This window comes from Lacerta agilis, chromosome 18 (assembly GCF_009819535.1).
Source record: "Lacerta agilis isolate rLacAgi1 chromosome 18, rLacAgi1.pri, whole genome shotgun sequence".
Classification (NCBI taxonomy): domain Eukaryota; kingdom Metazoa; phylum Chordata; class Lepidosauria; order Squamata; family Lacertidae; genus Lacerta; species Lacerta agilis.
Genome location: NC_046329.1, coordinates 11,607,569 through 11,622,725, shown reverse-complemented (window position 1 = coordinate 11,622,725; position 15,157 = coordinate 11,607,569). Strand labels below are relative to the sequence as shown.

Here is a 15,157-nt window from a genome sequence, read left to right as displayed (position 1 = left end):
TAATATTCAATAATCTATAATAGCACACAATAAAACTAAAAGCGTCAGCAAAGAATACTTACACAGAAATTCATTCTTAACAATTACAATAAATAACTACCAAAGTGTGATCAATAAGAATAACTGCATAAAATAACCACAATACATACAAAACCATGTAAAAGGATCAAATTGAGAAATGGAGACACACAACTTCCCCACCACTTAAACTTCATCCCTGACCGCTGGTCCTGCTAGCTAGCGATGGTGCGAATTGTAGTCCAGCAGCAGCTGGGGAGAACCAAATTTGAGAAACGTTGATTTATTCTATTATTTATTAGTTATTTGGTTGTATTCGTGTTCCGCCTTCTTCTCCAGGGAGCTCAAAGGGGTGTATATGATTCCCCCTCCTCCGCTCATTTAATCTTCACGACAACCTTGCACAGTAGGTTAGGCTTGAGAGGCAAGGACTGGTCCCCGAGGTCACACCCAGCGAGCGCTTCATGGCCCAGTGGGGGGATTCGAACCTTGGTCTCTCCCAGGCTCTGGTCCAACACTCTAACCACTTGTATGCATGCAGCCCACCCAAAGCAGTTAGGTTGGCCTCCCCCCCGCCCCCGCTTCCAGACCAGCTCTCTCAAGGGGCAGCGCTTGACTCCTCTCTCGCACCTGTGACTCGTTGCAGACATCTCTCAACAAGCTCCTGGAGACCCTGAGCAAAGCCGAGCCCTTCTTCATTCGCTGCATCCGCTCCAACTCCGAAAAGGTAGGGCCTTCTCATGGGAGGGTGTTGCATTATGCTGGAGGAGGGGGACACCCACACCCCAGATCTCCTGCCCTCTTCCTACCTTGTGCTTAAACTTGCTTTTTGAGTGGAGTTCCTTTTGCTTTGCAAGGGTGTCTGCCTCTCGGGAAGTCAGCCTGCAGTGATGCCCCTGCAGCTTCTTTGGCACAGGAGCAGCCGACGTAGATGCCGCTGGGCTCCCAGGAGGGGCGGGGATGGCAGTGATGGGAATCTGGAGCCCAGCAGCATCTGAAAGGCCACAGGTATTCTCCACTGCTAACATAAGAAGTAGTGTTCCCCGTGGTGCACAAGAGACGGAGGAATGCCTCTCTGCGTGGGAGGTCCCCTCCTGAGAGCAGGGAGCGCCTCTTCTCAGATCAGGGATGAGGACCATCTGTGCCCCGGTGCTTGTGGGCTTCAGTCTCCAGCAGCCAAGGCCAAGGCGACCCGACAGTCATGGGTGATGGGAGCTGTAGTCCAACCTCATTCTTAGGGCACCACATGGGCTAATCTTGAGTTAGCACGATGGGCTGATTAGTTGCAGCCCTGACCGGTCGAATCCTGCTCCTTCCATTTGCCAGGCACGGACTTGAGCTCTGCCAGTGTGCAGGATCCAGAGAGTGCTGGTTCTAGTGGCTCCTTGGGGTGGATGGGGGAGTCGGGGAGGGGAGGTCAGTGCAGGCACCTCTGCTTGACCCTCTCCTGCTTTCTGTTCCAGAGGGAGCTCCTTTTCGACGAGCGCCTCGTGCTCCAGCAGCTCAGGTACACAGGGATGCTGGAAACCGTGAGAATCCGCCAGTCGGGCTACAGTGCCAAGTTCAGCTTTCAGGTACCGTGGAGCAGGCAGGTCTCTCCCTTGCCCTCATGCCAGGGAAGAAGACCCCCTTGCTTCAGCATCCTTCAGAGATCCTGGCTGGGTTTATTCCTGGCTTGGTCTGGGGCAAAAGCGTGCCCCCCTCTGCAATTCATTGGGGCATTGAAAGATTTCACTTTTTGAAATATGACCACCCTACTTTAATTATTTTACACAGCCCTACTTTTATTTGCTCTGACCAGCGGCATCTTTCCAGGGTCTTGGGCACAGAGACAATTACGCCTGCCACCTTGTCCTTTTCAGAAACGGGAGATATTTGCTAAGTTGTTTGCTTCTTGTCGCTGCCTCCCCAGGATTTCGTCGACCAGTTCCAAGTCCTGCTACCCAAGAGTGCCAAAGCCTCTAAGGAGGAGATCTCGGCCTTGTTGACCAAGCTGCAGCTGGGCGCCGGCAGCTATCAAATCGGAAAGACCAAGGTCTGTCCTTGTGGTGCTTGTTGCTTCTGAGCCAACCAAATCTCCCTCCAGCAGCCGCAAAGCCTCTTCTTAACAATCCTTGTGTGTGGAGATCAAGCCATGAGGGGGGTTTTGAGCGCAAAAAAACCCCTCTTCCTGGGAGTTGATTTATTTATTTTTAAAACTTGTATTAATCACTTAACACACATGCACCTATATTCTTTCTTTCTTTTACATTTTTATTCGTTTTCATTTTTAGCAATGGTCATCATCCTTAGATCATAATCATTTTACAAATACGATTCTCAGAATCTCAAGACTTCCCTCCACCCCTCCATGGTTTCCCTAAATATTCTTTTCAAACTGCATTGTATCTTATTCTCCAAATTTTCTTAAAACTCAGTGGTAACCATGATTCTCACTTCATGGCAAGTGTTGTTTTTTTACAATCCTGCCAATGTTTTTAATTGCTTACAGTGTTCTTTCAAGCAGCTTATAAAATTTCCCCATTCTTTATTAAATTGATCTCCGATTTCGCCATTTCGGCCTAGTCCATCATCTTTATCAGCCATTCTTACATCCACCTATATTCTTCGATATACACAGTGCTTTTTTCAGCTGAAACCCACTGGATTTCTGGCACCTTTCAGGTGTGTTCTGGCAGCTCTTTAGGCTCATCAACTTGGGCTGCTCAGTCCCACTGCCTCTTTTACTAGAGAAAAGCCCTGGATATAGATGTATACAAGTCGTATACAACATGAAACAACATCATTTAAACCAAAACACAACACTAAACTTTTAGAAAGTATAAAAGCATAGCAAACCCCAGCGTGCTACAGGTGCACCTTCACTTTGGAGCTCTTTGCCCATTGATAGCAGGCACCTACTAAGTGCATTTTTGTTCAGACAAGCCTACCTTGATGTTTAGAAAGCTGGTGTGTTTTAATCAGCTTTTAGTCTGTTGTTAACTTTTCAAAAGTCTTTTAACTGTTGTTAATTTTATTGCTTTAAACTGCTTTGAGGTTTTATTTGTTTTTACAGTCGAGCTGTGTATATAGGTTTTACAAAATAAATTAATGGGCATTGCATGGAAAGCATGGCTTGAGAGCCGCAGTCGCTCCTGAGCAGCACAAGGGGCCAGTCTTGGTCCCTTTCCTCAAGTGACTACGGCTGGCATCTCCCTCCCTCCCGCAGGTGTTCATGAAGGAGGCCGTGCGGCAGGTGCTGCAGGACACCCTCCACAAGGAAGTCATCCGCAAGATCATAGTCCTCCAGAGCTGGCTGCGGATGGTGCTGGAGAGGAAGCGCTTCTTGCGGGCTCACCAGGCAGCCGTTACCTTGCAGGTAGGAGGGTCGTCCTTCCTCTCCCCACCTCACAGAAACACAAGAAACGCCCTTACGCAGAGTCCGGCCCGTCGTTCTGTCTTACTAGGGATTTCCTGCACTGACTGGCAGCAGATTTATGTGCAGATGGGAGAGACTCAGTCCACACCACGTGGAATTTCTGAGGACCGGAAGCCAGGTGGTCCATCTGCCCCTACTTGCTAATAATAATAATAATAATAATAATAATAATAATAATAATAATATTTTCAACAATTTTATTATTTACACCCCACCCATCTGGTTGGGTTTCCCCAGCCATTTCATTTCATTACAGTGGTCATTACAGTACACAGTAAAATTAAATATCAGCAAATAATAGATTCACTCTTAACAATTACAGTAAATAATTTATAAACTCTAGCCAGTAAAAACAGCTCAGTACAATGTGAGAAGCAAAGATGCACAGCTTCTCACCTGTCCTTCCTGGGGCCCCCAGGCTTGCTGGCGTTCCTACCGTGTCCGGAGGGCACTGGAGAGGGAGAACGCAGCCCTCTACATTCAGTCGGCGTGGCGCGGGTACCGGGAGCGGAAGTCTTATGGACGGGAGAAGGCGAGGATTTGCCTTGTTCAGGCTCTGGTCCGAGGACACCTGCAGCGCAAGAGGTGAGGGGGGCATGGCGCTCTTTGCGCATTTTGAGCCCAGGAGGGGAAACTGTAGCCCGGCTAGATCAGACCAAAAGTCCGCCAGGGCCTGCGTTGTTCAGCCTTTGCGCTCATTTACAAGGCCCTGTGCGGTGTCTTGCTTCATTTACTCTTACCGTCCCCCATTAAACCAATTGTTGATTCCCCCCCCACACACACACACACCTTGCAATTTAGATTTCATCAAATGGTCGCCGACAAAAAGCGAGAGGAAGAAGCAGTTGTGCAGGCTCTTGCGGAGCAGCAGCGGCAGCAGGAGCAGGTGAACGGGCTACACCAGCCAGAGGAGCATGTTTCAAGCCAGGCTCCAGCAGAGCCCACGGAGGCGTCCCTGGATGAGACAGGTGAGGCAGAGGACGAGGAAGGAGCCGGGAGCAGCGGCGACGGCAGGGACCAGTCCCCTCCACGCTCCCAAAAGGGTGCAGCCACCAGCAGTCGGGAAAAGCGGGCGTTCCGCCGGCAGAGGGGCCTGGAGCACAACAAGCTGCAGAGCAAACATGTTGGCTTCTCCTTGGACGACCCCCGCAGCAGTGGGGGAAGCAGCCCATTGAGGAGAGAAGGGGGCTACATGCCTGAGCGGCCCAGAACAGAAGGGGAGCAGGAGGCGGGCGTCTCCCCTCAACCGCACCCCCCCGGCAGCATGCCAGGAGAGAGGGCTGAAGGCAGCAAGGAGGACCGGCTTCCTTTGGACGGTGGCATTCCGGCCCCTACACCGAAGCAAGAGGACAGGACTTTGGTGAAAGAGGACTCAAATGGGCTGGGGAGGCAGGACAGCCCCAAAATCCGCGTCAGCCAGAGCTTCACGTACCCCGAGAGGCCCACGGATCTGGCCCTCGGCCTCCCTGGTGGCCTGGCCAGCAGCTGGAGCTTCCGGAGCCCGGCGGACAAAGGCCGACGGGCATCTCAGAAGGAGCTGGACAGCCCCCCTTCCTTCCACATCCAGCGGTACCAGGATGACCCTGGGAAGCTGCGGGACAAGCGGGAGAGGTGGAAGGGGAAGAGGCGGCTGGCCGGAGGCAGGCAGAGCGACGGGCTGAGCCAGTCCTTGGACGAGAGGGGGCAGCCGGCCCGGTCTCCCTCCCCGCAGCTCAGGTGAGCCCTGCGCCACCCGGCTTCCAGGGGGTGGAAGGAGTGCTGAATCCACCAGGATGATTCTTTGGGGGAAGCCAGGAAGTGGCATCGCAGCGCTTTAAGTGCATGGTATAACTATGGCCATAGAGACGTAGTAGCTTCTAGCTAGGGGAGCTTTTGTAGGGTCTCCCGGCTTCAAGGAACTTGTTGTCAGGATGAGATACTGGGAAGGATCAGAGAAAGGGCTATAATGCAGGACTGTGTGTCTGTTCCTGTACTTGCTTGATTTCTATCCTGCCTTTCAATTTTCTGGCTGCAGCCTCCACGTTTGGAGGGGTGTTGAAAGGACCAGAGGGAAGCAACTTTCCCCCCAACCCCTAAAAATGCAGCAGCCCAGTTCTGCATTATTTTATAGGCAGACGATACACTATCAAAGCCAAACGGCAGTGGCCAAAGAGGGCTAGCTTTGTGCTGATGGTTTGTCCGTCCAGATTGAAATCGTGCATGTTCTTGGCCTCCAAGGGGCCCCCTTTCAAAAGCAGGGTTCCCAATCCCTGGAATGGGTGGTTCCATTTTGAAACGCCTCTTTCTCCCTCTTTGCAGGAAAAAGGAGACAGCGTCTTCCTTGGATGACATTCCCAGGCTCGCTGTCCCCATCCAGGTAAGGGCAGTGGTTTGTTTGGTGGGGGTGCAGTTACAGAATTCTGCCCACCACCAGTTTGAGCAAAGAGTGGCAGAGGGTCCTACGTGTTGCATCCGGATGAGTTCTACGCAGAGAAGACTCACTGGAACTAACAGGCGAAAGTTGCTTGTGCGTGTTAATTTCAGGGCTTCTAGCCTGAGTAGGATTGGGTTGGTACAGCCCCAGTGTGTTATTCCTGCATCAAACCAGCTTGCTAGGAATCACAAGTGAGGAGAATTGCTGCTGTGGGGCTCCAGTCCTGCTTGTGTGTTTCCTGAAGGGGGCATCTGGTCAGCCCTTGAAAGGACTAGACGCCGGGCCCCTTCGGGTTGGATCCAGCTGCTGCTGCTGCTAGAGTCTTCTTCCTTTCTCATGGGCAGTTTGCTTCTCTCCATCTTGCACAGCAACCTCAGAATGTGCCGGAAGGTGACTGGAACGACAAGAAGCCTCTCACACCACCGAGGCAGGCCCAGGAGCTGCTTCCTCCTTCTGTCCTGGACGCAGCCAGCCCCACAGCCACCTCCGGCCAGCAGGTGGACGGCAGGTATGTGCTCATGCTCTACTTGTCCAGGCAGAAAACCGGCAGGGCTCTTTCAGCGTAGACATTGGCGATGGAGAGCCCCCCCACCCCCGCCCCGGTGCTGTCCTAGTATCCCAGACCCACTCTAACAACTTAGCGGTTGTTCTACAAAGGGAGCTGCTCTGGTGCAAAATTCATGGTTGGCAAAGCCCCTCCTCCTTCACCTCTTAGGGTCTCAGCCCTTGTTTTCTGATGGCCCAGCCAGGCATCCCCAAGTTTGGGACAGAGTCACCCCTGATCCTGAGAGCCATTGTGGTGGTGGGGGGAAGTGTTCTTCCGCCTTGGGTCCCCCCCCCAAGCCGGTTCCTATTAGCCCCACCTAGTTTAGCCACAGGTGATGGGTGTTGTAGTTCACCCGGATTGAAAGCCAGGTGTATGATGATGATTTCTCATTATTTATCCCCTGCCCACCTGGCTGGGTTTCCCCAGCCACTCTGGGCTGCTTCCAACAAAAGATTAAAATATAATAATTCATTAAATATTAAAAGCTTCCCTAAACAGGGCTGCCTTCAGATGTCTTCTAAAAGTCATTCACTTATTCAGTTAAAACTATAGTTTAATTCAACAAAATGAACAAACTTGATGCTGTGATAGTCGTTTGCACCTCCTGCGCCCCCTTGCTGCTTAACTGCCCCCCCTGGCAATCCCACCCCACCCCCAGGAGCAGTGGTGCCCACTTTGGGAACCGCTAGATCTGAGTGTTGGGCTGGGATGTGAGAGAGACCCGAGTTCGAATCCCCACTCAGTCATGAGGCTCCCTGGGTGTGACTGGGGGGGGCGGTCAGTTGCGATCTTCTCACCTAGCCTACCTTACAGGGTTGCTGCCGGGGCAGAAATGTGGAGAATCATGCGAGCCGCTTTGAGCAGCTTGGAGGGAAAGGGGGGTTGCTGTTTCATGCTGGAAATAAAATACCGAACAGCAGCAGCTCCTTCTCGCTGGCAGGCCATTTCATCCTGCCAGCTTCCTCCTCCTCAAAGCCTCCTTTTCCTCATCAGGTCTGCCTTCAAGAGCCCCCTGTGGAAATTGTTTGGGCCGAAGCCAGAGAGGAAGAACCTCAAGGAGAGTCCCAACGTGTCGGATGAGGGTGAGAGCTTCCAGCTCCTGGCCTGCGTGCTACCCATGGAGGGGCCAGCGCAGAGGGCGGCAGAAGGTGAGGCTTGTGGGTGAGGAGAGAGAGAGGCAGGCAAAAGGGAGGAAGGTAGCCTTTCCTGGGTGGTTGACCTCCAGGTCTCGCAAGCATCTTCGGCTAGAAGCTTTCCTCATTCTTTTAACATCTTTGCCCGGGAGTTGGATTTCAGCTTCCAGGTCTCTGTCTGGCCTCTGAAACACTCCCCACTGACCTCCTTGGGTGGTTTTCCCCCTACTTAATATAATTTTTGTTTATCTTGTTTTGTGCCTGGATGGAAAGGGCCCCTTGAACTCTGCCCATGCTTCTTTGCTTGCCTGGATGGAGAATACGGAGAGGGGTGGGTGGATGCAGAAACTTGGCTCCTGTACAAAACATACAATTCACATTCTTTGCTCTGCCTACCTCTGCCTTGCCCACCCGCAGGCGGCCCTCAGCAGCTTGCCCAGGAGAGAATGTGGCCCTCAAACTGACAAGCGTTTTCCCCTCCCCGACATACGCTGAAGGCTTGTGCGTCTTCTCTGAGGGGTTTCTAGCTGAGGGGGGCTCATGGGCTGGCAGAGAAGAGCCGCCTCCAGCCCTGCCCTCTGCGTTTGTCCCCCGCAGCTCCTTCCAGGCCTCCGGACCACCCCCCTGGGGAGGAGTGCCAAGCCAAAGAAGGGGGCAAGGCAAAGAGAAGCCGCACCCTTAAGATCAGGAAGGGGAAGACGGCGCCCGAGAAGTGGCGTGCACCGTTCCTGAGGGATATCACCAACGCCAATGAGCTGAAGTACTTGGACGAATTTCTTCTGAACAAGGTGAGAGGGCAGAGCCGGGATAAATGGTGCAGCCCAGCCACAAGAAGTCAGTCCCTCCCCCCCCCCCCCCCGGATTTCAGTTCATCATCTTAAAAAGCTGTCCAGATGCCTGAGATGGTTGCTTCATTAAACAGAGGGATCAAAGCGACTTAACCAGATAGAGCACAAACAGATAAATTCAGCTTTTATAGAGATTACAGAATGCACCTTCCTCTTCAGAGTATTGGCGATTAAATCCATGTCTTTGCTTCCCCCGCACCCTCCAGATAAACGATCTCCATTCGCAAAAGTCCGCCATCGAGTGCTTGTTTTTCGAAGCCACCGAGAAGTTCCGTGGCAACATAAAGACAATGTACTCCACCCCTGTAAGTAGCGCATGAAGCGGGGACTTCATGTCTAATGTCCTGCTCCCACCTTTCCAGACTCTCAAGCTGTTAAAAATAGAAGCGCTTCCCCAGAAAATCAGAGGAGAAGCCCCCTAACCCAGAGCCCTGTGTGGCAGAGGTGGCTGCTGTTGTCGGATCAGGCAACACGCAGAGCATTGTTAAATGAACGAACTTGTAAGCGCGGCTTCTTCTTCCACAGAACGGGCAGATCCACGTCGGCTACCAAGACTTGATGGAGAACTACCAGCTGCTCTTGGTCAACATGGCGAAGCAGAGGGAGGAGAAGGAGGTCAAGCTGGTCCTCAACCTCTTCCAGTCCCTCCTCGATGAGTTCGCTCGCAGCTACGCCAAGAAGGAAGACCTGGGGCCATCCAAGGTCTGTGGCGGCTCTTACTTCCCTCGTGGGGCTGGCCGGACTTCCCAGGAGAGTTTTGTGGGTGTGGATCATATGGATCGCTTAGGGAGGGAGACTGTGCCCAGAAAATCCTCCCTCTGCCACAGAGGAGACCCCCCCCCCTTCCTCCTGTTGGTGCTGTTTTTATAGGCCCCCTCAGCCAGTTTTGACTCTTGGCAGGGTAAAAGGGTTGGGAGCTGCAACTCCCATCATCCCTCACCGCTAGCCGTGCAGACACTGAGGATGATGGGAAGAGAATAGAGATGGGGGGATGATATTTTTTCCTTCTCATTCTTCCCCCTCTGTGGTGTTTCTAGTTGAATTACCACGGCACGTTACTTAAAAGAATAGAGAAAAGACAAGGTAGCTTGAACCAGCAAACGACCTGTATGAAGGACAGATGAGCCAGAGAGAGAGCTTCCTGGCAGCCCTCATACAGGTACTTTTTATTGACAAAAACCCCGCCTTCCAAGATTCAAATCAGCCAATCACAATGTCCAGAGCAACTCCCCCCACAGGCCATGTGGCCATGAGGAGAACAAAGAACCTTTGAACTTAGCAGAACTGGTTTGATCTAACCCTACTTCCTAGGCTACAGATAATTAGCATTCCAAGATCAGGTAGAAGAAAGAAACAGGATGCAGATAAGAGAGAAATCTTCTTGGCAGATCCCTGCCATTATGACATTTGCTCAGACCTCCAGGAACTAACATCAAAGGAAACATATGTTCTGGGGTTCTCAGGGATTATCAAAGAACACATCCTTTTGCCATGCTCTTGTGAACTAAACAGCAACCAAATTGGGAAAGGAGACGTGACTCTGTTGCTAGCCAGCAATGGAGTTTTAAGACACAGCCAATTAATGCAGCCAGATTCAGGTCATGTAGGATAAATATGAAAATCATATTTTGCCACCAGAACCAGAAAGGAGCTTTGCACTCAAACACAACCAATATTGGTCTCGGAATGTCCAGCTCGACTTCCACAATGTTCTTAGGCAATTTATTTATTCCTTATTTATCCAGCATGAACACCACACCCCTCCTCCCCAGCAGCAGAGTAAGGCTCAGAAGAAGAAGCGGAAACAGGAGCGCGTGGTAAGTGGCATCCCATCAGTCCTCAGATTCGGGCGACCCTGGTGGTGTGGCTTAAGTGGGAATAAGGGCCTAGCTCCCTGAGTCCCCATGCTCCTAAGCATGTTAAGAGCGCTGTTCCCTCTGGAGAGAAGCGGCGGAGCCGTAACGTCCCTTCTCTTTGCCTGTCCCGCTTGCAGATCGAAGAGCTGAACGGACACATGTTTGGGAGCTACCAGGTGAACATCCTGCAGTCGTGTGAGCAGTGCTGCTCCTACATCTGGCCCATGGAGAAGGCCTGTCTCTGCCGCAGTAAGTGGGGGGGGGCAGAGGGAGGGGCTCACGTCTTTGCCACTGCCACCCGCCACCCTCCCTCTTGCAAGTTAAGGAACGGCATCGGTCCAGCTGCTCCAATGAGGCGGGACCTGACCCTGACCTCAGCTTATGTATCTTCTGCGCCCAAGCTGTGCCCAAGCAAGTACAGACTCTCCCCGCATATAACCTGCTTCTGCTCCTCCCTCTTCCATTCTCACCTGGTTCAGGTGGGGGCCGGAGGAGGAGGACATTTGGAAGCCCATGGCTCTGCCCCAGCCGGACCCCTCCCTCCCTCCCTCCTCCTGCAGCTGTTCCTCAGTCTGACAGCTTCTCCGGCCTCTGACTCTTGCCTCCCGGCAGTTACAGGCTCCCCCAGATCACTGATCCCTTCTCCCAAGTCAAGTCTCCAACCCCTGCCTTCTCCCAGTGCCAACTCCCCAGTTCCCAGTCTCCGCTCTCCTGGGTCGACCAGCCAGTCCCTAATAGTTAGCCACTTGCTGCGCAAAGGGACTCAAACTCGCTCAGCAATGATGAGAAGGAGGCATCAACAGACCTTTCCTGTCCATTTCCATATATATATATATATATATATATATATATATATATATATATATACACATTTTCCACATTTTTAAAAAAGGATTCTTTCAAACCTTCAGACTTCCTTGCTTCCCTCCATGGGTTCCATTTCTAAATTTTATTCCTGCATCCTTTACTGTAATCTATTATATAATCATAGTGTCCAAAATTCGTGTTACTTTACAAGTGTCACTGTATTCCTGCCAACGATTTCAACTGTTTACATTGGTCTCTCAAATACATTTGGAAGTTATTTCAGTCTTTTAAGGATACTCGTATGTCTCCCTGGTTTCTGATCTTTCCCATCAGTCTTGCCATTTCGGCATATTCCATCATCTTGGTCTGCCACTCTTCTCTGGTCGGTACTTTTTCTTCTTTCCATCTCTGGGCTAAGAGCATCCTTGCTGCTGTCCTTGGATACATAAACAGTCTTTTATTTTATTTTGGTAGTTCTGTACCTATAATGCCTAACAAAAAAGCAAATGTTTTTTTTTTACAAAAGTTATCTTAAACATTTCCCCCAACTCATTAGATATACCGTATTTTTCCGTGTATGACGCCCCCTATTTTTAGGGACTCCTATTTAAGAAAATAGGGGGGAGAATTTGTTAATTTCCTAGAAAGCTTTTTACCACCCCACATGACCGCCGCATATGATAAAAAGTACCCTCTTTCCTTTTACATGTCCAGCACACATTTGAGCTGGTTCTGTACATTTTTGCAATTTTACTGGGTGTCACATACCAACGCTACACCGTTTCTCTCCTCTAGTCTGCAAGCTGACTTGCCACAAGAAGTGCCTCTGCAAGATTCAGAGCGGATGCATGTCCTCGGCTGCAAAGAAGGTGGGCGACACACACTCTCCCCCTGCCCAGGCCTCTCAGGTGTTGTGGGCTACATCTCCCATCAGCCACATGTGGCATAGTCTTGTTGCAGTCCAAAACGCTTGAAGGGAGCCTAGTTTAGAGTTTCTCTGTCTGTCTCTCTCTCTCTCTCACGCTCTGCCTCCTCTCCTGTTCACAGGGTGACCATGACCTGGAGCCCCGCCACTTTGGGGTGGGTGTCGGCGCCCTGACGAGCGAAAAGAACTCTGTCCCCGTCGTCATGGAGAAGTTGCTGGAGTACGTGGAGATGCACGGCCTCTACACGGAAGGCATCTACCGGAAGTCGGGCTCAGCCAACCGCATGCGGGAGCTGCGGCAGGCCCTCCAGGCGGGTAAGCAACAGCGGGGGGGGGGCAGGGGACTGCTTTCCCAGGGGGCTGTCAGGGACTGTGCTGAGGAGGAACGGTGGGAGCCTCCCCCTGCTCTGGATCCGGATCCTGAATCTTCCCAGGAGCAGGAGGACAGTACAGTGGTACCTTGGTTTACGAATTTAATCCGTTCTGGAAGTCCGTTCTTAAACCAATGTGTGCTTTCCCATAGCAGCAGGGGACTCAATTTACAAATGTTCTGCTTCCTAGGCAAAGTTCACAAACCAAAACACCTACTTCCAAGGTTTGCAGCATTCTTAATCCAAGTTGTTCATAAACTAAGCTGCTCTTAAACCAAGGTACCACTGTATAGATTTGGGGCAGTGGTTTGCAGAGGGACTTAGTTCAGAAGGCAGAAGCTGGGAAATACTGCATGGGGAACAGCTAGGAGAAGAAACACTGGGGGCAGGGAGGGTTAACAGATTCAGTCTCTGGACAGCATTCACCCTCCCCCCTTCTCCAAAGTCACGGGGAGCTCAGAAAGTGGCAGAACAGAAAGCAGTGGGTACGAAGTCAGATCACAAGATGTAGAAGTGACGTGGATTAATAGGGACAGAAGGGGGTGGCATCTTTAAATGGGAGCACCGCCATTCTGGGAGATGGGTTCTTTGTGATTATTATAGTTTCCAACTGGTAAGAAGACTCCTTTTCCTTTGTTCTGCTTATCTTTTGCCACGGGGGGGAGGAAGCCAATTCCCTGAAGCCTGACAGGGGCCCTGCTGCAGACCCTCAGCTCGTTCCAGATCACCCAAAAACAGCTGCTGCCATTTATTACAGGGTCTGAACTGTTTGACACGGCCAGAGGCAGATCAGGTGCTTTATCCTCCGTCAGTCAGGGCAAGGAAGGGACTCGGAGCTCAAGGACACACCTGCAGCCCAGCAAAATGAAGGAGGGTGGCCATGGGGAGAGTCCTATGGGTCAGATAGAGAGGCTTCTGGGGGGAGACACACACATCTGAACCCTCAGGCTTGAGAGAGTCCCCCACCCTGCTTCAAAGCTTTAATGCTTTGTTAGACACAGGTAAGTTTTCAAACAGTGAGGGGTCCCAGGAAAGGAGATGTCCTGGCCTTGTGGCAGGGGGTTCCACAGACTCTGGGGAAGGGCCTCTCTCCCTCCTCCACCTTAAGGCAACAGAGCATCTTCGGCTGTTCTTGGGGAAGGGACAGAGTCATTTGGGTACAGTTCTTTTCTAATACTTCCCACCTTCCCTCCTCCTTTTATTTCTTTCTCCTCCTCCTCAGACCCAAACTCGGTGCGGCTGGAGAATTACCCCATCCATACTATCACTGGGATCTTCAAGCAGTGGCTGAGGGAGCTTCCCGACCCCCTCATGACCTTTGCCCAGTACCATGATTTCCTGCGGGCCGTGGGTGAGTTTCCGAGGGCTGGGCTGTGAGTCTGTGTGGGAGAAAACACCCCTCACAATGCCCAAAGCCCTGGGCTCCATCCCCAATGGCGCCTCCTTCAATACTTTGTCATTATGTCATTAATTTCAGCAGAGTCCCTCCGTTTCATAAGCCATTCCTTCTTCTTTCTATTTATGTGCATATAAAGTTCTAGCGTACATAAAAAGTCAGCTTTTTTGAGACTTCCGTCCCCGTTATTCCTAGCAAAAAGGTTTCAGGTTCTTTTTAAGAATGATCTGTTTAAACATCCTTTTCAATTGGCAGAACCTCCATCTTCAGCTCTGCTGCTCTGAGCACCTGTTGTGGGTGGGCGGCAGCTGGTGAGGGGCTCCCTTGCCCGTGGGCCCCGATGCTCTGCTCTTACCTTCCCCCTTTCCCCACAGAGCTCCCGGGGAAACAGGAGCAGCTCTGCACCATCTACAGTGTCCTGGAGCAGCTCCCACAGGCCAACCACGACACTCTGGAGCGACTGGTCTTCCACCTGGTCAAGTAAGGACCTTGCACATGCCCGACATGCTCCACACACACACACACACCCCGTGTGTAGACAGAGGCAGCTTTGAAGCCTCAGCTCCACAAGATTTGCACGCGTGGTTGAAATCCCAAGAGGAAACTTAAGAGGTCACTGACTTTGTGTTTGTCCTGCTTTTTGGACAATCCTTTTCCAAAGTTGCTAACCGTGGGTTTCTAAACGAGAGAGGAGTCGTAGCACCAGGCTTGCAGAACTCAAATGACCAGGCACACGAGGAAAGAGGGAGGGGAGGGAGAAGGACAAGGAGGGAGATCTGTTTCCCCAAGGCAGGAGCAAAGTAGTGACCTCTTAAGACAGCCTTATCCTCCTGCTGGAGCCAGCAAAAGATGCTGACAGCATCCACAGGGACCGCCAATGTGTCATTTCTCTCTCTCTCTCTCTCTCTCTCTCTCTCTCTTCCAATATGTCATTTCTCTCTCTGTGTGTGGCACAGGGTCGCCCTAGTGGAGGACTTCAACCGCATGTCTCCCAACGCCCTGGCCATTGTCTTTGCCCCTTGCCTCTTGCGCTGCCCGGACAACTCGGACCCCCTCACCAGCATGAAGGACGTCTCGAAAACCACCATGTGAGTGAGCCCAGGGGAAGCCCAGGCCTGGAATTAGCGGGGCAGGTGGAGCAGCGCTCATAGACGGTTGGCAGGGGACCCAGATGGTCCTCTCACCTCCTTTGCTCCCACAATGCCTTTCATGAGCTGCTGCCCCACGAATAGAGACCCAGCCCCGCTCCTCCCCTACACATGGCTCCTGCTTTGGGAACTGGTTTCCTTTTTGTAACCCAGCTGCCTCCCTCCTGTGAGGCTGTAGAGCCTGGATCAGTCCCTCCTGGAAGAAAACGGAGGTTGGCTTGTGTGCCCCTCGCCTGTGACCACCCACCCACACGGGGATTGCAGGGTCTGCTCTGCC

The 15,157-nt window shown here is 51.8% G+C and overlaps 1 protein-coding gene across 5 annotated transcripts in view; it reads left to right on the top strand.

Moving 5' to 3' along the window:
• The window catches only part of MYO9B (myosin IXB), a 41,047-nt gene that overhangs the window by 22,244 nt on the left and 3,646 nt on the right, over positions 1–15,157 (top strand). For all 5 annotated transcript variants that reach the window (XM_033136486.1, XM_033136487.1, XM_033136484.1 and 2 more), the window contains 19 exons: positions 665–745; positions 1,482–1,592; positions 1,931–2,053; positions 3,227–3,376; positions 3,855–4,021; positions 4,238–5,152; positions 5,735–5,792; positions 6,218–6,357; positions 7,390–7,544; positions 8,127–8,317; positions 8,584–8,682; positions 8,903–9,079; positions 10,153–10,194; positions 10,371–10,482; positions 11,836–11,909; positions 12,088–12,280; positions 13,559–13,687; positions 14,107–14,212; positions 14,689–14,820. In XM_033136486.1, coding sequence (XP_032992377.1) covers positions 665–745; positions 1,482–1,592; positions 1,931–2,053; positions 3,227–3,376; positions 3,855–4,021; positions 4,238–5,152; positions 5,735–5,792; positions 6,218–6,357; positions 7,390–7,544; positions 8,127–8,317; positions 8,584–8,682; positions 8,903–9,079; positions 10,153–10,194; positions 10,371–10,482; positions 11,836–11,909; positions 12,088–12,280; positions 13,559–13,687; positions 14,107–14,212; positions 14,689–14,820 — 3,155 coding nt within the window. The remainder of the gene's footprint in view (positions 1–664; positions 746–1,481; positions 1,593–1,930; positions 2,054–3,226; positions 3,377–3,854; positions 4,022–4,237; positions 5,153–5,734; positions 5,793–6,217; positions 6,358–7,389; positions 7,545–8,126; positions 8,318–8,583; positions 8,683–8,902; positions 9,080–10,152; positions 10,195–10,370; positions 10,483–11,835; positions 11,910–12,087; positions 12,281–13,558; positions 13,688–14,106; positions 14,213–14,688; positions 14,821–15,157) is intronic.